At 39.3% G+C, this 26,769-nt stretch overlaps 5 protein-coding genes across 7 annotated transcripts; 1 reads left to right on the top strand and 4 right to left on the bottom strand.

The window, feature by feature from the left end:
• Nucleotides 1-221: 221 nt before the first annotated feature.
• cisha (cytokine inducible SH2-containing protein a) lies at nt 222-2,797 on the bottom strand. The gene is made up of 3 exons (XM_063910434.1): nt 2,156-2,797; nt 1,355-1,515; nt 222-1,153 (listed from the first exon to the last, which is right to left on the bottom strand). Exons 1-3 carry the CDS (start codon nt 2,173-2,175, stop codon nt 657-659), a joined length of 678 nt encoding a protein of 225 aa, XP_063766504.1. The 5' UTR covers nt 2,176-2,797; the 3' UTR covers nt 222-656.
• Nucleotides 2,798-6,626: 3,829 nt separating this feature from the next.
• On the bottom strand, nt 6,627-15,522 carry LOC134882620 (twinfilin-2). 2 transcript variants are annotated; one of them, XM_063910429.1, is made up of 9 exons: nt 15,083-15,522; nt 12,039-12,217; nt 11,006-11,101; nt 10,789-10,893; nt 10,660-10,674; nt 8,522-8,647; nt 8,203-8,353; nt 7,618-7,739; nt 6,627-7,273 (listed from the first exon to the last, which is right to left on the bottom strand). In XM_063910429.1, exons 1-9 carry the CDS (start codon nt 15,177-15,179, stop codon nt 7,106-7,108), a joined length of 1,059 nt encoding a protein of 352 aa, XP_063766499.1. In that variant the 5' UTR covers nt 15,180-15,522; the 3' UTR covers nt 6,627-7,105. The 2 variants fall into 2 exon arrangements, with proteins under 2 accessions (XP_063766499.1, XP_063766500.1); XM_063910430.1 differs by lacking the exon at nt 10,660-10,674 and having other exon boundaries at nt 15,083-15,520.
• A 905-nt stretch (nt 15,523-16,427) lies between these two features.
• Nucleotides 16,428-20,294, bottom strand: wdr82 (WD repeat domain 82). The gene is made up of 9 exons (XM_063910431.1): nt 19,880-20,294; nt 19,222-19,319; nt 18,553-18,619; nt 18,358-18,457; nt 18,125-18,241; nt 17,856-18,011; nt 17,501-17,570; nt 17,197-17,339; nt 16,428-16,629 (listed from the first exon to the last, which is right to left on the bottom strand). The coding sequence occupies exons 1-9, from the start codon at nt 20,038-20,040 to the stop codon at nt 16,600-16,602; spliced, it is 942 nt and encodes a 313-aa protein (XP_063766501.1). The 5' UTR covers nt 20,041-20,294; the 3' UTR covers nt 16,428-16,599.
• A 43-nt stretch (nt 20,295-20,337) lies between these two features.
• glyctk (glycerate kinase) lies at nt 20,338-24,537 on the top strand. Of its 2 annotated transcripts, XM_063910427.1 has the most exons (6): nt 20,338-20,487; nt 20,573-20,668; nt 22,028-22,414; nt 22,501-22,652; nt 22,743-22,918; nt 23,004-24,537. In XM_063910427.1, the coding sequence occupies exons 3-6, from the start codon at nt 22,059-22,061 to the stop codon at nt 23,892-23,894; spliced, it is 1,575 nt and encodes a 524-aa protein (XP_063766497.1). In that variant the 5' UTR covers nt 20,338-20,487; nt 20,573-20,668; nt 22,028-22,058; the 3' UTR covers nt 23,895-24,537. The 2 variants fall into 2 exon arrangements, with proteins under 2 accessions (XP_063766497.1, XP_063766498.1); XM_063910428.1 differs by lacking the exons at nt 20,338-20,487; nt 20,573-20,668 and adding an exon at nt 20,737-21,489.
• On the bottom strand, nt 24,113-26,540 carry tcta (T cell leukemia translocation altered). Its single transcript, XM_063910435.1, has 3 exons — nt 26,135-26,540; nt 25,993-26,044; nt 24,113-25,668 (listed from the first exon to the last, which is right to left on the bottom strand). The coding sequence occupies exons 1-3, from the start codon at nt 26,343-26,345 to the stop codon at nt 25,626-25,628; spliced, it is 306 nt and encodes a 101-aa protein (XP_063766505.1). The 5' UTR covers nt 26,346-26,540; the 3' UTR covers nt 24,113-25,625.
• Between the last annotated feature and the right edge of the window lie 229 nt (nt 26,541-26,769).

Genomic DNA, 26,769 nt, shown 5'->3' on the forward strand with positions numbered 1-26,769 from the left:
TGACTCAGATGCAGGCTGTACGCATTGTTGAGCAAAATCTCACACACACACTCACAATGTGGCCTTCACTTCCTCACACAATCTGCATCTCTCACACTTAAAGCTCAAAGGCCGGTCTTTGGGTTCAAAGGTGATATGGGAAAAAGTGACTCAAAAGCAGAACATCATGTGGTGGTGAATAATAATGATGAGGAACTGAAAATGATGAAGAGGCCAGCAAGTAAGTTTGTTATTTTAATAGAAAAATGTACACATGTAAAAGGTAGAAAAAATGTTTTACTGAGAAAAATAAAACGGCATAAAAGATGTCTTAATGGAATCAGTGTAGTTCTTGGAAACAGTACGTACATCCAGAACTGATGAGGGTCAAATGGACATGGATAATTCCCACATCCATCGCAAAAAAAGTGATTACAGTACAAGTTTGCTCACAAGTCGTCGTACTTCATCACCCAATCCTTGACAAATGAAGTCTGGCATCAGGCACGTCAGTATAAACTGAATTTATACACATTTTTCAGCAAAAAATATCACCCTGTGTCCAGTGGTTTCGTGACTGGCCTCCAAATGCTGCAGCAGCGGTGTAATTTTCAGGCACCAGAGACCTGTTTGAGAGTTTATTTGTCCTTAAATTTAATAACATCAGGAAGCACCCGTCATACCTTGAAGGGATATTCCTGAATGTAACGCAGCAGAGGCCTCGGGAGTGGGAGCTGGTCAGGGCTGTCAGAGTGTCTGTTTATGACGAGGCGAGTGAGGTGCTGTAAGGAGGGGAGGCCCTGCGGCTTGTACAAAGGCCGCTTCAGTTTCAAAACCACAGAGGTCTCCTGAATTGTCTGATGACAGGGTTTTGAAGGGGCCTCCTCCACCACCTTCCCCTCCTCTGCTTTCCTCCCTGGTCCCATGTAGTGCTGCACCAGGCTGGGCACGTTGGGGAAGGACGACAGGCTCGGCCTGGCCGGGGAGCTGGAGTCGAGCAAAAACTGTGCCCCGCTGTACTGGATCCGAATACTGGTGGGACCTCTTGCAGTCCTGACGGAGAGGGTCAGCATGTACAGAGGGTGACTGCTGTCCCGTATCAAAAAAGCTCCTTCAGATGCCTCTTGAAGTGCAGCGTGGGCCTGAGCTGCAGTTACAGCTCCCCAGTACCATCCTACACACACATTCCTAATTATTAGTCACTCTGAACACTCAGTCCTTATTACTGCCCTGTTTGTTTCTTAATTTTCCACAATTATCACATTTAACTAAATCTCCTACAAATGGAGACAAAATGTTCCAAACAAGGAAATGACAATAGTGTAGATTTTCAAGAATGTCATTTTTGGCTGTGAATGTGAAACACTTTTCATACCTGAATTTTCTAGATAGCAGAAGTTGCTGGCAATCGCCCGCAAGTCCTTTGTTGGGTCCCATAGTGGAGGGGTGCTTTGAAGGCAAGGGGTAGGTACTGTTCCTGCCCGCATCCCCCTCGAGGTTTCAGTGGACGGAGCAGCAGTCAGAGGTGCTCTCGGACTGTAGATAAGTGGAAAAACAAGGTTTAAAAAAACATAAAGCAATATAGTCATTGCAGGGTTTGTTCTTCCTTGTTAGGGAACATCATTCTTTTTACTTCAGTGTTTATTGCTAAATAAGAAGTAACAGATGGAAGCGTTCACTTGGTAACTTCTTTGTCCACTTTATTGTGAGATGCACAAACTGAATAATTAGTCTTATGAATTATCACAGTTGTATGGAATTTAATACATCATGTAAAACTTATTTTGTCCCATATTTTATGTTTAGTCTGTTATTGATGGCAATTTTGTTAATGACCTTTAAAACAACATTTTAACCTGAATCACTCTCTCACGGTTAAATTAAGTTTAAACTTCTTCTTTTTTTAAACTGTACAATTACTACTAATAGAATGATGACGTTTCTGAAAAAGACCATTTAATATTTTTGATTTAGTGTTAAGGGTCTTTGTAATTGGTATACAAGAGTTAGACAGTTGCGATTCTTAGTAAACATGTACAATTAACACTCTAAGACTTAGATACAACTTAATAATATTTTTTTTAAAGTGTATTATTTTCACACATATAACTGGTTTTGATAAGATTTTCAACACAGACAATAAAAGAAAACGCATAAACAAAGAAAGTCAACTCACGCTGGTACACAAAGAATCATGCTATTTCTTAAATCCTCTGTAGATTAAGATCTGGTCAGTGTTTCTTCCGCAGAAAATCACGAAACATATAGACACTGATCTCCGTCTGAAGAAAGGAAAAAAACACTTCCACAAAAAAAAGCGTTCAAATTGGTGATAAAAGAGCTCGGTGTACCCAGGCAGTAGTGCTCTGGTCCTGTAGTGTTTATAAGAACAACACTGGACGAGAAAAATGAAAACAAAACGTCTAAAACATAAAAATCTCCGTAGCAGCGGTTTGGAGTGTGTTGTCACCAGAATGGGATCCAAATGTGTGAAGGACAGAGTGTAAAGGCTGGGCTTTTAAAAATTACGGTTTCCTAGAAGTCTATTCTGAGAACAGCACCGGCGGCTCTGACGTCACACCGGCCGCACCAACTCCCATTTCACCTCCGGTTGTCTAGCTCTAGCAGCTCCAGTATTTAGCAGCGCTTTTGCTGATGAACAAATATCTGTTTTTCTTTCGGCTGATTCTCAGGATAACACAGTGGCGAGCCCGGTCATTTCCCCGTCTCTTGTTTTGAGACTCATCTCTCCCCCGTGTTTGTGCCGTGGGCCGAACGCGAGCGCTCGCTCCCAGGAATCGCGCGGCAGCTTCCCCCTATCCGCTTTCCAGGAATAATTGCAGGGCTTGACTCCGCCCCGCCGGGCCGCCCTGACAGAGCTCTCTTTCTGGGAATTCACCGCCTCGACATTAAAGATAAGAGGAATGCACACACAGCCTGTTTCCAGTAATATAGATTTCCCCCGATCCATGGTGGACACTGCGAGAGGTTTTCTCGGAGGTTTGCCGGAGTAATTACGCTCGACAAATCAAGTTGTTATTGTGACAATACACTATAAAACGAGTTAACACTACTGTCAGGCAGAGACAACTGTGATGTTGCTCAAGGTATGTTCCACCATATAATCCTGTCTTGTATACTGCATTTCGCTTGATTTGTTGTATTTATCCAATAGCCGTGTCTTAAGTTAATAATGCAATATTTCATTTCTGCTTATTAATCCCTCCTGTATTTATTTTGTAGGGAATCTTTCTAGGAAATCCACATCAGTTCAACTTTTTAGTTTTTCTCTGAATTTCTAGATGCAGGCCAAATAAGGCGTGCTGGGTAGAATAATGATTGCGGGGTTTTAACCATTTAGTTGTTAAGTGTTTTAAATCTTTATACCAACAAAAGTCTGAACAATCACTCACACACATGAAACAATTCTGTATAATAACCAAAGCATGCTGCTCCAGAATTCCTAAATCTCCACATTCTCCAAGAAATCCTGAAATTTTCCCCTAAGAAGTGTTGTGGACTTGTTTTCCCCGCTGGATGTGTTTGAACATTATGTGATTTTTTTTTAGTTCAGGGGAAAAAAGAACAGTACTCTTATTTTCGTGAACCTTTATCTTGATTTATTTATTATTTATTATGTAACAGGATGATCTTGTTTGCTAAACCTAACTAAACTGGCATCATGCAATACACAGCAATCAAACAAAGCACAATAAAACTGAATCTGATAAACATGAAATAACCAATAGTTAAAGAAACTACCTTCCTCATAAAGGACAATTAAAATGTATGCATGTCTGACACAAAGCTTTTCAAACTGAATGTTGTGTTGAAGTGGATACTATTAAAAGGCAGTTTTTCTAGGAGCACAGAGACTCCGGGGACAGGGTCTAGTTGGTAACTGGAGAACATTGTACTGGGAAGGCAGAGAAATTACCAAGAATTTCAAGATGAAAGGAACATACTGTATCAACCTTCATCTCTATTTTAACACTGTGACCGACATCTGTTTTGGACTTGTCTGGTTTTTTGAGGAAAGTTTATATTAAACTGGGCCGTTCCTGGTGTTTGTGACATGACATGTGAGATTATGTTTGTAATAAAGATGGGTAATGAGTTTTAACAAATAAAAGGGGGAAAGAAAAACTCAGGGAGGATAAATAATGATGAAAACCAGATTATGGGAGATTTTTGTCTTTGTGGTTCTAAATTGACCAAATAAATAAAAGGATGTGGGATATATTTGATGAGGTAATGGAGGAATTGTCCAGTTGTTTCCAGTCTTGTTTGGACTTACAACTGTGAACAATATTTCCTATGTTTATTTGAGCTTAACGTGTGTATGCAAAGCTTCCCTTTTTAATATTTTCAGATTACAAAACTCTATTCTGGGATTTGCATAATTTCTATGTCCTGATAGGATTTAGGATTCCAACAGACAGCCCAAAACTGTTTTGTATTTGGTGATTATTCCATAATGACATGATTAGTGGCCCATTAAACCAAAAATAAAGTATGTTGCTTGTTTGGTATTTTAATGTTGTACTTTGTCAAATAATTTCTAGTAATTGTGCTTTTTCCCATCTTGGTAATGAGATTAAGTCGGGCAAGTTCTCTGGAAAAAGTAAGCGGGCTATACAGCATTCATTTCAGAAAAACCTCTTATCATTGTGTGCAGCAACACATGCATTGTGTATCACTGCATAATATTGAGGCTTCACACAGATTGTGTGTTCTTGAAGGCCACGTACAGCAAAAAAAACAACAACATTAGATATCTCTGGTTGCTGAAAATCACCCGCTCAAGTGGCTAAGCAGATGATATTCAGAAAAAGCATTTTTGTTCCTATAACAATAATTCTTGTAGTAAATCATTGTTTTTTGTTTTCATTGTTCGTATATGAACATATTTTGTAGGAACGTTGTTTGTCTACTAAACCCTAAAAATATTCCTCAAAAGATTACTTTTTTTTGTGGTTTTTCAATAAATTCCTGAAGCTTACTCTCTCTTTTCACATACCGAGAAATTATTACGAATTGGTAAGATGTTTGAGACACGAAGAAATACCAGTTTGTCTCTTCCAACGTGGAGGAAAAAAATGGCCTTCCTCCAGAGTATTTCTGAGAAAAGCTTTAATTGCCTGGAATCAGCAACATAAATCCATCTGCTGGTTATCGAGACAAAACCGTATTCATCAGCTGAGCTTTGTTCACAGGGCTCAGAACACAAGGTTTGTTGTCATCAACTATTTTAACTATAATTTGGTTACTTGCAAGAGCACTGCACAATGCAGAATGGAAAAAAATGTGACATTTGGTATTTCTGCCATACTTGCAGCTTTACTTTAGGTGGTACCAATGGAAATTAGTTTGTAAACCACTTTGGTCTGAAATATCTTAACTAATATTGGGTTGAAAACTAGTACAAAAAAGTAATCGTTACATACAGCACGACCAATTATCCAAATGTTGACTGTGTCTAATTATTTTAGTGTATGAAAAAAGGGCCTAATCAAATGACATCCATCAGCCTATAAAGGTGCCTGTAGCAGTTGTGTTCAGTGCTAATTATCAAAACATAAACTAAGGCTGTTTAACGTGGTAGTTATTATTCCTGATCATAACGTGATTGTGAGCATGTGAGCACCACTTTCCCTGTAAAACCATTAACACATCTAATCAGCTTAAGATTTCTTTGTCAACCAAGACCCTTTATGACCAATTAGTTGACTAACTAGCATCCCCTCTGCTGTGTGTGCACTCATTAGTGTCAGAGTAAAACATTTGTAGTCCAGTTCCTCAAAGGTTTCGCAGAAGTATTGGGAAGGACGATACAGCATCTGAATTAGACTCTGAAGATTTAAAAAATAAAGTGAAGAACAGTGTCTGCATTAAAAGAACTGTTACCATGAAAAGTGATTTTGTAATCTGTTGTTGTTTAATGACACGGGCAGTGTTAAGCATTTCTGAGACCACATTAGCCAGAGTTCCTGCTGATGCTGCTAAATCAACACAGTGCAGCATTTCAAACACTGCAGCCTCATTGCCATGACCAGAGGGCTGTCCCCTTGATGTCCCACAACTGTTGATCTAATTTAAAACTCCTATACTTTGAGATGTAGGCCACAAACAACACTAAACCCATGGATTAATCCCTATGCACTATGAATAGTTTTGGCTTTTAATTTTACAATAATGTTGGCCATGTTCATGCAATGGGTTTACATTTTTCTAGTGTGTGTTCTGTTTTTTGTTCTGAATCGATAATGAACTGTGTAGCCTAATACATACACTCAAGGACTAAAAACATCACTTTTGATCATGCCATTACAGCATATCATGCTTTTGAGATTGTATTATTTATTAATTTTTTCGACTTTATGATGTTTTCCCTGTGGGAAAATTATATTTTCATGGTTTCCACTTATTGCTGCTGTATAATGTGTTTGTCAGTGTAGTTGCTATCTGGGCCAATATGAAAAGATAATAGCACTCTAAGGGTTTAAATGTAAAAATGACAGATATATCTGGTTATTATAATCAGGACAGATGTTACTTTAAAGATTTAACTCAGTGTTATATATATTTAGGGCTAAACATTTCATGGTAAATAAAAATACACACATTTATATCAAGAAAGTCTAATATCACAGTATAAACAACATTTATTTGGAATTTCCTTTCATATTCTCATACAAACATTGCTGATACAAAACTTGTACTGAAGACCAGACATAAGGACTGGAACAACTGACTGAAATCTCAATTATAAATTAATTTGTCTGTTGTTAAAGGCAGAAATCTATTTTTGACGTATGAAAGAACCAGACAGATTAGCTATACAACAACAAGCTGATCTGTAAGTGTTTAGCCTGATTGTTTTTTGTTTGTTTTCTTATTACACATGTTATGTATAGTTTGTCTTTATAAGACTTGATATGTCTGTGGCAGACACAGACATTTTACCATTATATTATAATCATATTTATAAAGCACAAGTGTTTCAGTACACAAGCAGCAGAGGAAATCCATCACTGTGCTCATTCCTCTGGGCCTGTGGGTGTTAGAGGGTCTGGAGAAATGAGAAGGGCTGCAGACTAAACTATGGGGAGCAATGAGTCCGCCTCTAGCTGTTCTGTAGGGTCGCTCCTGTCCCCTTAATGAGGCGCTTGTGTCCCCTTTTTCCTGCTGGGCCGCGGGGCTTAGCGAAAGCCTGTTTGTGAGCATGCTGCTTAGGATGGACCTCGTCATACAGAAAGTCCTCTGTCAGTTCGTCTCCATCATCGATCTCCAACTAAACATGAAGCAAAACAATGAAACCAAGCATGCAGGTGAACAACAACTCAGTATTAAGGCTGAACATAAATTACATTTAAAGGTATTGTAAGGTCATGTCCCCCAATGCAGCCAGCCCCTCATTATTTGTTTTATTATTCATATTGTCTTTAACTTCTGTCTTCAAACATGATCGCTTTCAAAGCCTCTCCACAGGACTAAGACAACAATCCTTGAGGAGAAACACTGAATACCTTTACTTAATTTCCTTTTTAAATTAACATATTTCAGAGAACATGACCTATCTAATGGATAGCTACAACCATGTATTAAACTGTCTTTATATTTGTATCCCTTTGTTACCTTTTTAGCAACTTCCAAATGGTAATCTTTCTCTACTTCCTCCAGTAGTCGACTCTTGCAGCTGGAATACAACATCCGCTCCTTAATGCTGCAGCTGTATCCTGGCATGGAGTATATGAACACTGCAGACAGGGGGTAAAAATATATATATATTTTTGAATATGTTATGTTGATGTGGATCAGTGGTTCGAAAGCCAGGAAACAAACAAACAAAACAGGTCTTTAAGATCTGAAGGGTTCAACATTTTTTTTTTTTTTACAAAATGTGTTTTATTCTTGTAAACTCAGAATACTTTCACTTCATTAGGCCTACACAAATTCCTCAAGTGAAATAATTACAGCAATGCTCAGCCCTTCCACAAAAGTGAATTTTCTGTCACACAATTAACTATTGCTTTATTTTGAGTCGTTAAATAGGCCAAAAAGTTGGGAACCACTGATGCAGATGAAGGCACTCTTGCACTCTGCCTCTACTTCTCTGACCATCTGCAGTCCAGGTGTACAGATGTAAACCTACTTGTGCCTGCGTCTACATATTGAAACAGATGGGAATAGCAGAGGATTTTCAGGAAATCAGTGACATACCAACAGATTCCAGGTAGTCTCCTTCGTGGGAGTGCTTGTAAAGGAAGAAGTGATATCTGGGAGTGTCTTTGGGAACTCTGCAGGGCAAATCACGAGTTTCTGTTGGGTTGGAGTGGACCAGCTCGATTGTCTCCTTCTCTACATCCAACCTCTGAAACGTACAAATGATGCACAGTTTACAGGATGTGTTTCTTAGAATAAAACCACGGAAGCACAGGGGAATTAACTGCTGATGATAACTTTAAAAACTGGAAAAATGTCACAGACTTTCTTTCAACCAGCTAATTTTCAACTCTAACACTAATCCCCTACGGCTCACCAGTTGTATGTAGTTGATGCGTTTTTGGGCAAGTTGCTGCAGGGCTCTTTTGGCACTCTCCTGCAGAGGGAAAGCTAGTCCCTGAAGTGTCTGGTGCTTACTCTCCACACTGATCTCTGTCTTCACCTACAGGGGGCAGCAAACACACACACACATACACACACACACACACACACACACACACACACACACACACACACACACACACACACACACACACACACACACACACACACACACACACACATCACAAGAGTTGACTACAGTATCGCTTTAAGCTTCTTAATTAAGATACAGCAAGGATTTTATTGGATAATATACAGTGGTATGCAAAAGTTTGGGCACCCCTTAGGAAAACCACTGCATCAGTTTGTCACTTGCTGAGCTTTTGAAGCAGCAACTTCATTTTAACATATGTTATACCTTATGGTAACAGAAACATCTCAGTAGTGAAATAACTTTTATTGGTCAAACAGAAACATGTTTATGTGCATTCAAACAAAAATAGGCATGTGCATAAATTTGGGCACCCCTAAGAAATAATTCCATTAATATTTAGTATTGCCTCCTTTTGCTGCAATAACGGCCTGTAGACGCCTCCTGTAGCCACAGACAAGTCCCTTAAGCCTGGCAGGTGGTATTTTGGCCCATTCTTCCACACAAAACGTCTCCAGTTCAGTCAGGTTTCTTGGCCTCCGTGCATGGACAGCCTTCTTCAAATAAATCCATACATTTTCAATGATGTTAAGGTCTGGGGACTGGGATGGCCATTCCAGAACATTGTACCTGTGCTTCTGCATGAATTCCTTGGTGGATTTTGATCGGTGCTTAGGATCATTGTCCTGCTGAAAAATCCAACCCCGGCGTAGCTTCAACTTTGTGACTGACTCTAGAACATTCTTGTCAAGAATCTCCTGGTACTGTAAGGAATTCATGTGGCCCTCAACTTTAACAAGTTTTCCAGTACCTGTGTTAGCCACACAGCCCCATAACATGATAGATCCTCCACCAAATTTTACAGTGGGCAACAAGTTCTTTTCATTGAATGCAGTGTGTTTTTTTCGCCATGCATACCTGTTCATGTTATGACCAAATAACTCAATCTTGGTCTCATCTGACCACAGTATTTTGTTCCAAAATGCTTCTGGCTTGTCCAGATGTGCTTTTGCATACCTCATGCGACTCTTCTTGTGATTAACACTCAGGAAAGGCTTTTTGCACATCACCCTTCCAATGAGCTCTTCCTGGTGCAAAGTACGCTGGATTGTGGAACGGTGAACAACTACACCATCAGCAGCCAGATGTTGTTGTAGTTCTCTGGAGGTGGTCTGTGGCTTCTCTGTGACCATTTTCACCATCCTTCGCCTGTGCCTTTCCCCTATTTTTGTCGGCCTACCACATCTTTCCTTCACACGGACTGTTCCTGTGGCCTTCCATTTCACAACTACGTTTCTGTCTGTGGAGACAGACAGTTTAAACCTGTCAGATAATTTTTTGTACCCTTCTCCTAATTTATAATGTTGGATTATCTTAGCTTTCAGGTCAGTGGAGAGTTGTTTTGAGGTCCCCATCTTGCCACTCCCTAAGAAAGAACCTAGGCCAGGCACAGCCAGCTATTACCTATGTTAAATAGCCTTTTTCATGATTGGTTCCACCTGTCTTTGTAATTGAAGGTCTAATGAGCTAATCAAAGCAATTTTGTGCAGCAACCTGTCAGCTATAAATCCGTACAGGTGTTGAAATGAATGCTATTTATAAGGGTGCCCAAACTTTTGCACATCCCATTTTTTGCATTTTATTTTATTATAATAAAACTATGTAATGCTACCCTAAGAATTTTGGTCTGGAAAACACTAAAACGTCTACATCTTTGTAGGAAAACAAATGTTGTTGCTGTGATCTTCTATTATAAAGGAAAAGCAAATTGTCATGAAATCTCAGAGGGGTGCCCAAACTTTTGCATACCACTGTAGCTTTACATTTAGTATATCATATACCACTTTTTTGGTGATTGTAATTCATTGATAATTACTAACTATATATAGAGGTACTCTATATATAGTTTGTAATATATAATGTATAGAGTGTCCTTCCCCATTCACCTCAAATCTTTAATGTAAAACATTGTATCAACATACCTGTTTAACCCGACTCTGGAAATAATAAGATTACAACAAAATGTTACACTTCAAAGTAAGGAGGATGTATTACGAACACAAGGCATGTGAAACAATGCCAACACCGCAGAGGGCATGGTGACCTCTCACCTCGGTGATTTTAATCCTCTGCAGCTCCTGCTCGGCAAGTGTGAGCGGGGCAGGACCTGAGCAGGATGACACATGGCGCTGGTATCCCAGCAAACAGATGTCCTCCTAGTGTTGAAAGTAAAACAAGAAACAAACAAGAGTCAAACACCAAACGTCATCACATGTCAAAAAAACAATCTGTCACAGTAGATCAGGAAGAATTTTAAATACTTCTTACCTCGGTTGTGCCAAACATCTCATACTTCACATGGCCACCGCCAAACTCTTTTTTTACTGTGGCACGGGTGGCAGCATACAACATCTTCTGTTTTACCTGCAGCCAAAGGAGGAGAAAAGATATGCACTGTTTGTATACTGTATTTTGTTGCTGATTGTAGTTTTCAGGTGAAAAGACAAAATTGCTATATTGCTAAAATTACCCAGGGGGGATAAAGTATCCAGATAGCAAAGTATAGGTGTAAACATACTCTGTCACAATATGTTTACACCTCATACCAAGAGAAAGAAATTAAGTATCAATAGAGCATGAATACAACAAAAGTATAAGTATTTTTTTGCATTATGTTTAATTTAAAATAATATACATAATGTTTCTGGGATATAATTAGGGATGCATTTATTTGAGTTCACCATTTTTAATTTTCAACTGTTTAATATGGAGCTATTTAACCGGTGATCGGCAGGTGGGTATCTATAGTAATATACCATAGTTGGTTAGATGATTTATATTTTGTATTAATGATCTAGATCTGAAAAAACTAATAACTTGCTGTAAAATAATGGTGAGGATTGAAAAGTCAACATTTTACTCCTGAATTTGGTTGAGTATGACATACTGAAGTAAAGTGCAAATACTTTAAGGTAAAGTAATAGAACCAATGTACTTTAGTTACATTCAAACACTTGGAAACAACTTGGAAATCTAACTTTGTTTATTTGGTAAAGTCATCAAGCAAAAAAAAAAGACTTGCTTTAAAGAGGCATCCCTGTGATTTTACCTGAAATCCTGGTGATTTCATCAGAGATATCTTAGATTGTGCTACAAGTATTTGAAAGCTTTTGTGACAATGACCAGTCAGTGATCTGCTGTGATTAAATCAACCTGATAGTATTGGCACAGCTTGACTGAAGTGCTATTCTATATAACTATTTCCTTAAAGCCTGTATATCTGAGGCTTTCCTTATCTAAAGCAATGTATGCATGCATCTTTAGTATGTAGTGCGGAATGAAAATATGCTCAACGACGTACTGGAGACTGATCAGGAGACCACGATATGAAAATCCACTCGTAGCCCTGTGCATTCTGGGAGTCGAGGCGGTACAGGATGTAGCAGGGCTCCTGGTCGTCCAGGAGAGATAGCAGGAAGTGATCATAGTCCTGGTCCCAGCTCTTTTCCGGCTCTCTGCAAGCCCCGAGCACCAGCTGCTCTGAAAATCAGACCACAACACATCACATACCTCACCCACCCATATGTAGCATGACCAGTGCAGAGCACATTGACACAGACAGTACAAGTACAGGCTACAGTCACAGACAATAATCATTTACATACTGTAGGACAATAATTGCATATTGAGCCATTTATACAACACCCAAGTGATATCAGACAAATTTCATGTTTGTTGAACATGCACATTTGTCTCAATTCATACTTACTTGGACAAATTTAAACTGATTCCAGGCTCTTCAATGTAGTAATTTCATTACAAAAAGTCTCTACTTTTTTGTGAAGTATTCATATTCCAGGCTAACCAACTTATATTCATGTTGTGGTATTCAAATACAAAACAAACTCTCAAAGCTTGTCCACGTAGCCAAAAGAAGGATTTTAAGTCTTATCAGTCTTTATCCTTTTATATGCATTAGGTCAAACAGAATTGCAAACAAGAATTATTTTTTATTTATGATTAATTTGCAGATTATTATAATTTATATAATTTTCCTATCAATAGATTAATGGTTTATTCCTTAAATTGTCAAAATGCTCCCTTTTCAACATCAAAGGTGATAATATTTAAATATTGTTTTATGTTGGACCTACTTTCCAGTTTACAGTGTTCAATACACTGTGCTACAACACTGACAAAAGCACCTCTTCACATTAGAGAAGCTGGAACCTGAACAAAATATTTTCTGACTTTGTGTTTCAGCGTCCTGTTCCATCAGCTACACGTATCATTTGTCCCCATCGACTGTGTCAACTTAAAACCTGCTGAGAGTCCAGTGTCTCACTGTTTCTTGTGGGGACCCTCACCCTGTGGCGAAATAAGGCCTCTGATCAATTTCTGACTGCTTTGACAGGGTGAGTTTTTAACATGACTAAACTCAAACCCCCAAATGCTGTCCTTGTGGGGTACGGGGGGATTTCCTGACTGTCTCTTGGGGCTCATTTCTATTCTGAGCCACAACACATTCCTGCTCTGCACACACACATACTTTCCATCAGCCATACGCTCTCAATCTTTATTGGTCACTGTCAGTATTTAACTGTATGTAAACACATGACTTGTGAAGTGTTTCTTCCTTCAAGTTTAAATCAAGGTCATATAGTCATAAGCTAGAGGAGTTTTTGTTGATAACCCGAGTGGCGTACCAAAGCAAGTGGTGATGAAATCAACCAGAAGGATCGTGTTTCTCTTTTGAAAGTGGAACAAACATCAGTGTGAGTGGGCAGTATCAAGCAACCATGTCACGTCACGTGTCGCTCAAAATAGTCGAGTGACGCTTGGAAAGATCCCAGTGCTTCAGTAAGGAAGTGAAGCAAGCCTGTCACTCTTTCTGCCGCGAGACGGGCTGTCTCTATAGCAGCAAACTCATATCTGTTGACATCAATGCTTCAAATATGAGGACACATATTTGATATGGCAGGCTCAGTCTACAAAGATAGCCCCAGAATGTGTCTGCCATGAATCAGATTACAGTGTCAGATACCTAAACAAGATATAAACACCTCATGAACATATCAGTCCTCATCCATAAGCTACCATCTACAGACCTATTGCCTCAATGATCATTTCTCCCTGCTCAGCTGACACACTGAATGTCTGTTTTCACACGCCTTTACTATCATATACTCCTAGAAGTTAAGGTCTGTTGCTGCGGTTAAGCAACTTTGTTTTTGTCTGATGACCCCATAATACAGTATGAAGCCTTGTCTACTTGGAAACTTCATGACATCTTTACATAAACACAATCTGACAATACAAAAAATGTTCTTCTGTGAGGCCTCTCATGATTTGCCATTAAACTCACAGGGTCGGTTTTTACAAAGAATAATATCCAGCAACACTTGCTATCGTTCTGAAGGCAAGCACACTTTTCTACCCTTCTAGTTAAATATATTTTTTGTATCATAATAATGATTTTTGATCGAAACAAAGAAAATAGCAGTACATTAGGGACCATAGGATGTATTAGTCAATACACATGTTAAAAACTATTTGCCAAGTGAACATTTTTTGTTATTTTTGGGAACCATGGGTCTATAATTCAAGAAGAGTTTGCAGCTCATGAAAAAGGGAAAACAATGATTTAGCATTTTGAGCCACTCAAGGTCATTACAGACATATTTTACTTACAGTATAAAGTTGTGATTTTAAACACGAGGATTGGGAACCCTGAACGGTCCCAAGAAGATCTGAGGGGTCACCAAATTATCAAGGCAAAATAAAAAACAATTGATATATTACTCTTACACAAAACTATGTTTATATTTAAATGATTTCTTGTTTCTCCATCAAACACAAAATGTGTTCATCTTTAAAATCACATTTGATTGAATTGAGCTCATGTCCAACCAAAGACAAAGATGTGTGATAAGTGGTCACAAGCAAACATTTCTGATTACATTTCTGAACTAGTTACTTAGCTGTCCTTCTTTTAGTTCTTTGTATTGTTGTTTCTTAAATTGTTGTGACAAGTTTTTTGATTTTGGGATTGTGTGTCTTGTGCTTTGTTGTGTCTTCTTTGTCTACTAACATCTTGGCCCCATGCTGAGTGTCACTAACAGATTATACTTTGGCTACCTTTGTGTCTTCGTCTGATACTCCATGAATAAAATCACTAAATCATGGACAATTACTACTTGCATGTTTTTCCGGAGACAGTGATTGGTTGAGTGTCAATTTGTAATGTGAAAACTCTGGAGAGTTAAATGCTCAAAGCAAACCACCTACATGAAATCAAATCAGTATTTTAAACACATAAGACTAACATCATGGACGATCTATATCTGACATCACACTGAGGGCCAACTCATCTTAATGTTGCCTGCAACTCTGTGAGTCACTCACCATCTCGGATGCACACCTTGAGGAGGCGGAGTGCTCCACCTCTCGCTCTGGCCAGAAACTCCCTCAGCTCTGGCGTCACCACTAATGCGAGGAACATCGTGGGTCAGCAGTGTCTTCCTCCCACCAAGCACTGTATTACGGGTGTTACAAGTCGGGTGAGGGTAAAGCAACACACAGGACTGGAGCTCCACAGCACCAGACCCAAATATTCAGTCCAGTCAAGAGACACTAAACTCCAAAAAGGAAAGCCTGATAAAAAAAATGAATCACTTCAGATGATCAGACTAAATTAAGTTCTGACGGCTGAAAAAGAGGTTCGCTGAGCCTGTCTGGACTCGTTGAGAGAGTGTGTTGGTGTGAGAAGGGGCATCGCTCAAGTAAGTAGGACGGTATCATGTGCACAGACCTGGAACCTGATCACCTCTCTCCCAAATTTAGCTCCCAATGACTGAGTATCCAGACCAGGACCTGGTCTGAGACACATACAACCCCCAACCACTCAGCAGGACCTGGAGGAAGATACTTTGACCTGCAAACCCAATTACGTCCGAGCCAAGAAGTATTGTCACTATAAAGTGTGTGGTAAGATGGTACTTATGTCAGAGGCTATTTGTGGTTTACAATTTGGAAATCACAATGATTTGGGATAAGAAGGGGGAAAAAACAGCTATAGGGGAGCTGCTTGATTTTATTTCAAAAGGAACATATTGTTTTGGAAAGTTTGCCCAACATATTTACCTTTGTATATCTCAATTTACTAGACAACCTTGATAGTCAACAGATTGTGTAAGATGTTTTTCTGGCGTAAATCACCTCAACATGGTGACAGTATTTTCCAAATCTCAGATCCACAAATCTAAAACTGATTCATAGTATTTTTCAAATAAATCATACCACTCATTAAATGAAGCAAAAGTACACTCACAACTGAAACACTTTATAAAAAAATTAAAATAAAGATTTTCCAAAAGAAAAACAGTCATTTGTACTGTAGTGTAGTGTTGTGGGATTGTAATTTAAGCCTGTATATCTGAGGCTTTCCTTATAGATCACTACATCTTCATGTGTCAACCAAAAACTAAACCGATACCAAAGTGAATCAGAACATTTCAATACTTAGAGGGATTCATTCATTACATTTTCTTTTCATTTGGTCAGTGGCTCAATAGGACAAAAATAGTTCTGCCAACACTCTGACCTGTCTCACACACACACACACACACACACACACACACACACACACACACACACACACACACACACACACACACACACACACACACACACACACACACACACACACACACACACACACACACACACACACACTGAAACTGACAACATCTTACAAAGAAACAGTTTATTGTTAAATAGAAAATAGAAAAAAAAGAATAGACAAATGATCTATTTCTGTAAACTTATATACAAATTGTATTTAACAGACAGCACTTCCTGTGAAATGTACACCGTGCTGGCTGTGCTGACGCCTGCCGACACAGGCCTTCACGTTTTCGTCATCAGTCATCGATGGTTGGGAGCCAGAACGCCTGAAAGAAGAGAAAGTGTTAAAAAAAGGTATCGTCACGTTGGAACCATTTTGTGTTAGCTGGTGCTTCAAAAAAAAAAAGAGGTTTCACAGATTATCAACCCAAAAAAAATAACAATGTCTCTCCATTTTCCTGAGACAAAGATTGAAAGTCATGACACTCTCAAAGTGACCCACACAGTTTTATCACACGTGTACAGATTTAGTTTGCAGGTCAAGTTCAGGTTTCAGTTTTATTAGTCATATGTAGGTTCACAGAGGGACAGCAGTGATAAAAGCACCAGTTGCAGGTGGGAGTAATAATCGTAAACATATGAAACAATTTCAAATCACATAAAAAAAAGAACATTATTCAAATAGAAAGACAATGATTGATAAAGTGACAATTAGTTGCAAGATAAAAAGGTGAAGTATAAAGCACTATATATACTATTATATATAGTGCTTTATACATTCGTTTTGTATATACATAAAAGTAATTACAAAAGTTACAAAACACAATGTTAACATTTTATTGAAACTAAAATCCCCATGTGACACTTTTTTCTACACATCACCCTCCACTCACCATGTTGGAGCAGGCACTTGCAAATGTCATGAACTTTGGGTTGAACTGCAGGCAGGTGATCGGTCCCGTGTGCTTTCCATCTAATAAAGCCACCTTCATACCGCTCTCAGCATTCCACACATGGATCTTTCCGTCCTCAGAGCCTAAAAATATATGAACAAAAGAAAAAAACATTTGTGAAAACCTGACCAGTAAGGTTATATGATAAGCCCACAGTATCTTTTCTGGGTAATTTACTCTATTGAGTTTTTATATGATTGTTATAAGCCTAGTTGACCTTGTCCAGAGGAAATGGGAAACTTACCAATCATTACAAACTGAGAATCCGGCGTGAACGATGCCTCCAGTGTTACACATTTACTGTTGTTGTAGCCCTGTGGGTGAATGAATTTCATCCGTTAGAAATGATGTTGTGCACATCAGTACTACAACATTTTATGATCCTCATCATTTCTTTAAAACATTTTAAACAGATCATAAACATTTAGACAGCCTCATTAAACATATGTGATTGACAGTTTTGAAGGTTTTCCAAACACTTTGGATTTTATCAGACACATTGTACAAACTTTGTGGATTAGATGTGGTTTCTGTTTGTTTTGTTTTTTTCACTTTTAAGTGTTTTTAGACATAATGTGTATCAATGAGATGTCTCTTACCCCAAAGGAATGTATAACAGCACCCTTAAAAGCATCCAAGACACGAAGGGCTCCACCATTTGTAGAAAGAAGAATGAGTTTTCCGTCATTGCTAAATTTGAGCCCCGTCCACTCGCACGTCCGGTCATACTGAAGCTTGAAGGTTGCAAAAGGACCCTGTGGACAAGAGGCATCATAAATGTTTTGCTCCTCTTAAAAAAAAAACCGAAATATCAATTATTACACTGACATACATTATGGTTGGTCTCTCTCACACAAACACTTCTTACCTTGTCAAACGACCGCAGATCATAAAGTTTAACCATCTCTGAATTTATTCCGGCAGCAAAAATAAGACCCTCTGGATCAAACGAGCACACTGGCTTGCCCTGGAGGTGCATCAAGCCCTGCAATTTAAAGATGACAAGAGAAGGTGAGCCTTTTCAGTCTTTTACAATTTAATATTACATATTAGTGGACCAGAGTGGATGCTCACTTATTTCACATAAAAAAAGATAGTCACCTGGCAGTTAGGTGACCGTAAATCCCACAGTCTGATTGTTTTATCTAACGAGCCAGAAATAAATGTGTCGTCCACAGGAGACATGGAGAGCGACGTCACCCTGGTTACACACAAAAAGAGGAAAATGTAAGAAAAGAGGAAATTCAAACTTCTAGCATCAAATCAACACATCTTTGTCCTTTAGTTAGTCCTCACCTTTTGTTATGCCCAGGAAAGTAGCGGATGTATTTGTTGTCATGAAGGGACAGGTACCGGATTGTATCTTAAAAAATATTAACACAAGATCAAAATTAAAATGTATACTTCCAACATGACCAACAGCAGCAAGTATAAGGCTGGGATCCTAACATGAAGTGGGTAACAGGCTCCGATGATGAGTACTCAACCGTGGGCAAGGCAGTCACTTGTACAGTTAGCTCCTGTATGGGGCAGAATCACAGACCCTCAAACTGTACAAACAACTACCTCAGACCAAAGTGAGTAGTGTGGCACGCGGGTTGTTGTCGACTGGTTGTTTGCAATATCCACAGAGCAATGATAGGTTGAAAAGTTCAAATGTATTCAAATAGGAAAGACATCATCATTTGCAAAATGACCAACATGTTTTCATGCTACACAATACACTGCTTGAATCAATGTTTGTTGGTGCATAGCTTTTAAAAATACATTTTCGCTGTTGTCAAAAAAACTGTTTCCCATACAGTTATGAACACACATGTCATATTATAAATACAGTACAAAAATCCACTCGACATTTGCAAAACAGAAACATTTGGTATTCTGCAAGTGTAGCAACAATATCACAAAGGACACAACATGACACTTAATCATGCTGCAAAAACAAGTATTTGAGCATCAACATACCATCGATTTTGTTGGAACTGTAGACCACAGTGTTTGCAGCATGTGTGTATCTGATCAGATCCACTCCATATTTTTTGCTGTAGAGGGTTCTCTTGGGTCTGCCATAAATCAGAAATGAGAGTAAAAAAGAAACACATTGGATCAATGACTGATATTAAGCCTTGCAGATGCAGCACATCAAAGTTAAAGCCTCAATTCAAAGACAGTCGCATTTTCTTCGATTTAAATATTTATGATCCGAATACTAAATTATTTTTGAACTGCTGATCATGATAAGTATAGCTGCTAATTTGGATGGCGATTTATTTTCTGGGCATCAACTCATTGATTCAGGAATATTAAGCTGATTAGTCAATATTACTGACAAATCCATGTAAATAGATATGAATAAGTTAGAAGCAGCCCTTTTCTACCAATATAGGGATTGCAATGAATATATATCATACAGCTACATATCATATAAATACTTGCTGCATAATAAACTATTAACAGATCAGAATTATTGTAGGTTTTCAAACGGCATACATACAGACATTTTACATATTTTCTTCACATAATCGCTGCGGAGCATTATCGCACTGCACCAGGCCCGCTAGCTAGCTTAGCATGTAGCTAACGTCAAAAACAATGGAGCAAAATGAACAGAATCTGCTCTTACTTTCCCTCTTGGCAGTCGTACAAGACTAGTGAATCGTCGTCGCTACTGGAAATAATCGTTTCTCCGTTTGAACTGAAGTCGAAACAATTAATTTTGTCTGAGTTTTCTCGAAACACCTTAGCCACCCTGAAGCTCCGCAGCACATTGTCCGTCAGCTTCATGATGGCCTCTACTGTTGAGGGGAAGCAGGCCCTCGTTTTACTGTAAATCGGCTTACAGATGTCACTTATTATAGTTCTGATTTATATATATGAACTGCAATGGTGCTAACAATTGTTTTTTAAAGAAGAATAGTTCCAAAACAGTCACAAAAGCCCGCCTGTGATACTTGTGATCCTCGGGAATAGGAGGGAGGGAAAAAAAGCACCGCCTTCCTTCCACACGTCGGGGACGCGCATCACCTGGCGCGCGCCTTGCCCGGAAACTACGCCAGATATCGCGATAGTTGTATTATGAAGCCATATAGGTTAATACCAACACATGAGCTAGGCAATGAAGCAACTCGAATGAAGTGACACTAACTTGCTCACACAGCCAATTAAGAATATCATTATATTTTACTCATCCTGATCTGGACAGTTTATTAGTCTGATGAATTGCCGTATAAGGTCTGGTCCAGCACTTTCTGCTACTTTTGTCAGCCTGCTCTCATATATCATAGCAGAGCTTATGGTCAGTTCTCATATCTGTCAGCTTCTAGGTTTTGCCCTTTGCAGCGAAATGGACGCAGGACAAGTAAGGAAGAAAACATCAGCAGGGTATTTGTCCTCACAAACAAGACAGTGTGAGGTAAGAATCAACAACGTTACCTTATCCGTTAGGGGCCCGTGTATTTTTCATAATGTCAACAGTAGCAATATTTCCTCAGGTGCCTGGATGTATTTGAGGTTTGATATATTGAGGCATCATTTGTGGTTCAATCAGTGATTCAATCAGTTCGAGTCACTGTACGAGTATTTTTTCTAAAGGTGTAAATAATTAGGTTTATTCGGAGAATTTGATTTGGGGGGCACAGTCCATAGATGTTTAAACCCAGGCAACTCTTTTGACCTGTAGCTATTAATCTTCATACATATTAACCCACATGTGAACCACAATAACAGGTTATTCACTAAATATTGACATAATTTAACACACTAACAAATGATATAATATGTTTATCTTTGACTTATCAAGTGTGGCTGTAAGGGTAGGTGATATGGATGAAATCAGTTATGATTTATGTTATGAGATAAAACAATTCCTGGCATACTTACAGAAAACAAGACTTGTGACCAGCATGAACATGAAATCAGTACAAACTCTTAGGTTGTGTACTCTTTGATCTAATATGAATGGCTCCAAAGTCTACTTAGTGAGATACTACTCTTTCTTGTTCACCCAGTCCTGGGCAAAGAAGTAATTGACTACAGAGACTAATGCACAGCTGGGTGGTCAGTGGTTTGATGTGTCCTGTGGTCTATTTAAAGTCAATCATTACACACAGGGTAAACAACTCCAGTCAGTCTCTGGTCAAATTTCTGTACGCTGCCTGACTGCTGAGCTGAAGTGCACAATACAGGCTTCAACAGAAATCCCGAAGGCTTTTATCCCATTTACAACCTTTGCAGGTAGGCCGCCTCATGAGTCTTTGGAAAGCTTATTCCGGGAAATGTGTAACTGGTTTAGGGTGATAACAATTATTATCTATATAGGGTTTTGTTTGAAGGTTCTGAACACCTTCTTTTCAACCTTTTAGTAAGCTGGCAAGCAACACATAAAACAATTATACATGTACGTGAGTTGAAAAGCACCGTATTTAGATTTAACCAGAGATGGATTTAATAGAGGCAGAAGTCAGTGGATTCTACAGTATGATATTTACATTTTAAAGTGACCCTTAAGTTAAGTCCCTTAAATGTATTACTTGCTGTTGAGTTTTGAGTGAATTCTTCTGGTTATACCTGCATACATAGTAGTTCTATGGGTTATGGTGCTTATTCCAATTATTCCTGTGATTTTTCAACATTACCTCAAGATAAAAGTGCCCACAAAAACATTTGGTGACATTTCCCACTCTGCACATTGTTAAATCCTATGTGGTCTTTTTAAAATAACATGTTTTGTGGGAACCATCTTTATTAACTGTTACATTTTTTAATCCCACAGGCAATTTCTGCTCAGATCAAGTGAACTCTCCATGGCCCGTGTTCTTTCCCTGTTTCGGTGTCAGCCTTTTCTGGTACACGTGGGCAGGAGAAAACCTGCGTTGTGCAAAATGTCAATGGACTCACGTGCACGCATGGTGTTTGCAGCTGCAGTGGAAGCTGTGCAGCCAGACACAGTGGTTCGACAGAGTATAGAGCGCAAGGAGGACTCGGTCATTATCAATGGTCACAGATTTACACTCAAACACAACCTGCATTTGGTAGGCTTTGGAAAGGCTGTACTGGGTATGGCTGCCGAGGCAGAGAGGATTTTGGGGGATCATTTAGTCAAAGGAGTAGTAAGCGTGCCATATGGGATTCAGCAGACATTAAAGCAGCATGGAAAAGAGTAAGCAAAAACCATTTGATGTAAATAACTAGGATTACACAAAAATTTAATTAATCAGAATATTACAATTCTCCTTTCTATCCCAGCCACCTGTTGTTAAAAGTAAACAGTCGCATCAGAGTCATGGAGGGAGCTAAACACAACTTGCCAGATGCCGATGCCCAAAAGGCCGCTGAAGTAATCAAGCAGTTAGCCAGTGAACTGACGGAGAAAGACCTGCTACTTGTACTGATATCAGGCAAGAATTATATATTTTTGTTGCTTTTACTTTCCAGAACTATCCCTTGTAATGGAAATCTCTGATTCAAAGTGTTGAAACTGTGTCTAGGTGGAGGTTCTGCGCTATTACCTGCACCCATCCCACCAATATCGTTGCAAGAGAAACAGGATGTTACCCGAAAACTTGCAGGTGCTGGTGCCACTATTCAAGAACTGAACACTGTGCGACGCGCCCTGTCTTTGTTGAAGGGCGGAAGACTTGCGCATTATGCTCACCCTGCCCAGGTAATACACCTTTTTTTAATACATTTTTTATGTTCCAGAACTCATTCCCCCATTTAACTTTAAAAATCACATTTCCTTTTTGCAGGTAGTTTCACTGATACTGTCCGATGTTATTGGGGACCCTCTGGACTTGATTGCCAGCGGCCCCACAGTGCAGAGTGAGGTGTGGCCTGAGGAAGTTTTATCAGTCCTTGAACGTTACAAGCTGTTGAACTCGCTTCCAGCTTCAGTAAAGGAAGTCCTTGAGGGACCAACTCTAGGTAGGAGCCATAAAACAGATGAATCCAGTACATCAGGGCGTGTTCTCAACACCGTCATTGGCTCCAACAGTGTTGCCCTCAAGTCGGCAGGTCGCCGAGCTCTAGAGTTAGGTTTCCGCCCCCTTGTGCTGGCACCAGGAGTGTGTGGTGATGTGAGGGCAGTCTCTAAACTCTACGGCCTCCTGGCCCGCTTTGCATGTTCTCGAGAGGAACCTCCTCCAGAGATTGCTGCTGAGCTGCTGAAGCTGGGGCCTGAAGTAGGAGTGGAGAGCTGGGACCTCTGCCGTACTATGCAGGTTCTGGGTGAGGGGCGTACAGAAGGATGGGGATCCACTTGTCTGTTAGCCGGAGGTGAGCCCACTGTGGAGCTGACAGGCAAGGGTCGAGGTGGTCGTAACCAGGAGCTGGCTCTGCGAGTGGGAATGGAACTGAGAGGCATGCAGCTCCCGCCTACCGGGCCCGTCTTCCTGAGCGGTGGAACTGATGGTCAGGATGGGCCCACTGATGCAGCTGGGGCCATCACGGATGGGGGGTTGTATGAACAGGCACAAGCACAGGCGCTGGATGTCAACAACTTCCTCACCAATAATGATTCTTACACGTTTTTTTCACGTCTTTCTGCTGGGCAGCGCTTACTTGTATCTGGCTTAACCTGCACCAATGTGATGGATGTGCACATGCTGCTTATTCCACCAATCCCCATTAACATAGGATAAAGCACACAACATAAGAGGATCTAAGTATAGGGAATAAATGAAATAAATAAAGTATTTTATCAGTCTATCTCGCTTTGCATTGTAGTAACTAATTGTAATTGTAGTAAGATATTTTACTTGTGAAATTATTAAATCTACCTGAAGGCAAAACTGGTACTGCCCTATTCATTTTAACAGCCACAAAGTGTAGAATAAACGTCAAGGAGATGTGCAATGACTTCAATATTTTCAAAACAACACATTTAATATCAACCAAGCATTTACATAAAATTGCACAGTTGAATTTTCGCTTGTTAGGAACTTCAAGTTATCTAAAATATGCTGATGATTTTGTAGTTTGGTTCCTTTGACAAGGACTGTAAATACACACTGCATTACATTGCCTTGTCTTGACCGTTATAACAGTATTATGACGTCAGTTATAATAGCTGATTGTAAGATGGCTCATACAATGCACACTGAAAGTATTCAACTCCCCTTTGAATTTCTCATGTTTTATTATTTTAAATTAAATCACAAGTGGATTTAACTATGCTTTTTGCCACTTAACAGAAACATTTTCCAAAATGGTTGATCACATAATAAAAATGTTTTAATCCTCAAGTTAAGAGGCATGTTTGGCAGCAATTATGACTTTAAATCTATTAATTATTGATAGTTCCTTTCGGCTTTGGAAATCTGAATATAACCTAATTATGATCTTATATGTGTTTAAAAAAAAAAAAATTAACAAATAGTGTTAACAGATCAGTTTGAAGTTATAAACTGGACTGAGGTGTGGACACTTGAACAGATCACTAAAGAACATAACATTGTTGATTCAAGCCATTTTGGCTTTGTTTGCATGCGAAATGCAGCAGCTTTTCCTTCAGGATCTTTCCTGTATTGTAGTCCATTCATTTGAGCCTCTCGCATCAAAAGCCACTAGGGCCTCCTGTACAGAAACATCCATACGACGTGCCACCATGCTTAATGTGAGTAACTGGTAATTTGTGGCACAGCCCACATCTCATGCAAGTTTTTCCAGCTGCAGATGTTAAACTAAAACTGGTGAAGCATTGGGTTGAAAAAAAAAGTGGTATGTACAGAGCTGCCATTATCAACCAAACTTTGAAAGTACTTTATATTAGAATCTAATGTGTATTAGTTTTATTTGACATGTTTTAATTTGGCACGAGTTGGCTGAGTGGTCAATGTCGAATAAGTGACATGAAAAACTCAAACGGGTAAATACTGTAATCACTCTGTATCTCACATCAAGTTCACACAATGCTCCTCTCAGGTAATGAGAAAGTGTTAATTTTTTTTCCATAAATCATTTAACAAGTCCAATTATTTCGCTCTACGGTAAGTGTGTGCTACCATCTCTGTTCTTGAAGCACCTCAATTCACACACAACCCCATCATTGTAGGTCCCATTTGTACTGAAGCCTCTTGAAAAAAAAGTTGAACATTAAGTCAAACAAATCAATTCAAGCAAGGTTCTGCTCAATGACCAATGCTGATAAGCAAAAATAAACAACTCACAGCACTATGTAGTAGATATAGTGGATATCAGTGTTACACTGTTGGTATGCATAGCAGATGTTTCTTCAAGCAGTTGCCAGAATGTGCATGCATCTTGAATGCATTGATGTTGCTTTATTATCTGCAAAGTCAGAGGGTGCATTTAATTAGTCTCATTACAGGAGTCCAGCTCTCAATTGGATAAGGTCCAACACCCATGTCTTGTTAATCGCGATGAGTCTTTAGGGTATCTCCTGCTTTGCCTTCCCTGCAAGAACAACAGAATGCTTTAGCTAACAAGGCAAATGAAGTATGATAAAACACCTGAGGCTTTATACACTAGTTACCCCAACCCTATTAGTGATCTGTTGGCAATAATATATTAAGCTTAAGGTTACAATATATCCTTCCAACAATTTTTAACCAGGAGATATACCCCTTAATTATTAGATATTCAATAGAAACAATGTTGGCAAAAAACCTAACTGTTAAACTGAAGCTGAGACCTATATAAACTGAAGCTTTACAGCAGCAAATAGTGTGAAGAGAATCGTCTACCTGTGTGTAGAGATAGGAATGCTCGGACACCTACCATCCACTCAGATGAGATGCTGTTTCAGGAGTGCCTCCATTCTGTCCAGTCCCTAAACATCAACACAAACACACCAGAGATGAAGCCAACGTGGCTAGCGCTAGTTTAGCAAGTGATACAGATAAGCTTGAAGAAAACGTACCTTGCCGATAATACATGTCGTTGACTGTATTCCCGTACACTTTCCAGGCAAAGTGAATGGCTATAAGACTTACAATTAACCAGCTGAGTAGGATTTTGAATATAGAAACTCTCATATCGTTGGCGAGCCAGTCGTCAACAAATTCTGAGAGGAACGACAAGCAGCTGTCAGCAATGCGGGACAGAAACTCAAAGTCCCACGGTTCCTCCATACTGCCCGGTTATTTAGCTTATGTGAAATCAATAGGGTAAATTCTTTATCTGATAGGTAGTTTAAAAAACATCGCTTTGGCTAGCTAACGTTGGCGTTAGACATACTGGTCGCCATCTCCCTCCTGTCTCTACCGTTACGATGTTTGAGTCAGTGGCGAACATTGGAGAATCGGAAGTGACGTACATACGTTACGCTCATAGTACGTAGCTCAGCCCTGCAAATGTAGAACAACAAACATCGTTTAAAGAAATGGTGTCATCTTTAGCCAACTTTGCATTTAATAAATGTTATACCGGAGCATGTATTTGTCTACAGCACATCTGGCTGTTTAGTATGTGTTTCAAATGAAATTGGACGCTAAAACCAGCACAAGTGTGAGCTAATTTAGCTCGTAGTCACATTTGTGAGCTCAGCACTACCAC

Source organism: Eleginops maclovinus, chromosome 20 (assembly GCF_036324505.1).
Source record: "Eleginops maclovinus isolate JMC-PN-2008 ecotype Puerto Natales chromosome 20, JC_Emac_rtc_rv5, whole genome shotgun sequence".
Classification (NCBI taxonomy): domain Eukaryota; kingdom Metazoa; phylum Chordata; class Actinopteri; order Perciformes; family Eleginopidae; genus Eleginops; species Eleginops maclovinus.

Bases quoted from the DNA above. Each gene is read 5' to 3' on its own strand.
- cisha (XM_063910434.1), bottom strand. From the start codon at position 2,175: ATGATTCTTTGTGTACCAGC. The intron at 1,516-2,155 runs GTGAGTTGACTT...ACTTATCTACAG, and splicing joins ATGATTCTTTGTGTACCAGC to TCCGAGAGCACCTCTGACTG. The intron at 1,154-1,354 runs GTATGAAAAGTG...ATGTGTGTGTAG, and splicing joins CTGCTATCTAGAAAATTCAG to GATGGTACTGGGGAGCTGTA.
- LOC134882620 (XM_063910429.1), bottom strand. From the start codon at position 15,179: ATGTTCCTCGCATTAGTGGTGACGCCAGAGCTGAGGGAGTTTCTGGCC. The intron at 11,102-12,038 runs GTACGTCGTTGA...CTTTGGCTGCAG, and splicing joins GGTCTCCTGATCAGTCTCCA to GTAAAACAGAAGATGTTGTA. The intron at 8,354-8,521 runs GTGAGCCGTAGG...TGTACGTTTCAG, and splicing joins GCATCAACTACATACAACTG to AGGTTGGATGTAGAGAAGGA.
- wdr82 (XM_063910431.1), bottom strand. From the start codon at position 20,040: ATGAAGCTGACGGACAATGTGCTGCGGAGCTTCAGGGTGGCTAAGGTG. The intron at 18,012-18,124 runs GTAAGAAGTGTT...TCTTGTCCACAG, and splicing joins ATCTGCGGTCGTTTGACAAG to GGTCCTTTTGCAACCTTCAA. The intron at 16,630-17,196 runs GTGAGTGGAGGG...CTCTTCTTTCAG, and splicing joins CAAGTGCCTGCTCCAACATG to GCGTTCTGGCTCCCAACCAT.
- glyctk (XM_063910427.1), top strand. From the start codon at position 22,059: ATGGCCCGTGTTCTTTCCCTGTTTCGGTGTCAGCCTTTTCTGGTACAC. The intron at 22,653-22,742 runs GCAAGAATTATA...AACTGTGTCTAG, and splicing joins GCTACTTGTACTGATATCAG to GTGGAGGTTCTGCGCTATTA. The intron at 22,919-23,003 runs GTAATACACCTT...TCCTTTTTGCAG, and splicing joins ATTATGCTCACCCTGCCCAG to GTAGTTTCACTGATACTGTC.
- tcta (XM_063910435.1), bottom strand. From the start codon at position 26,345: ATGGAGGAACCGTGGGACTTTGAGTTTCTGTCCCGCATTGCTGACAGC. The intron at 26,045-26,134 runs GTACGTTTTCTT...GTTGATGTTTAG, and splicing joins CGACATGTATTATCGGCAAG to GGACTGGACAGAATGGAGGC. The intron at 25,669-25,992 runs GTAGGTGTCCGA...TTGTTCTTGCAG, and splicing joins GCATCTCATCTGAGTGGATG to GGAAGGCAAAGCAGGAGATA.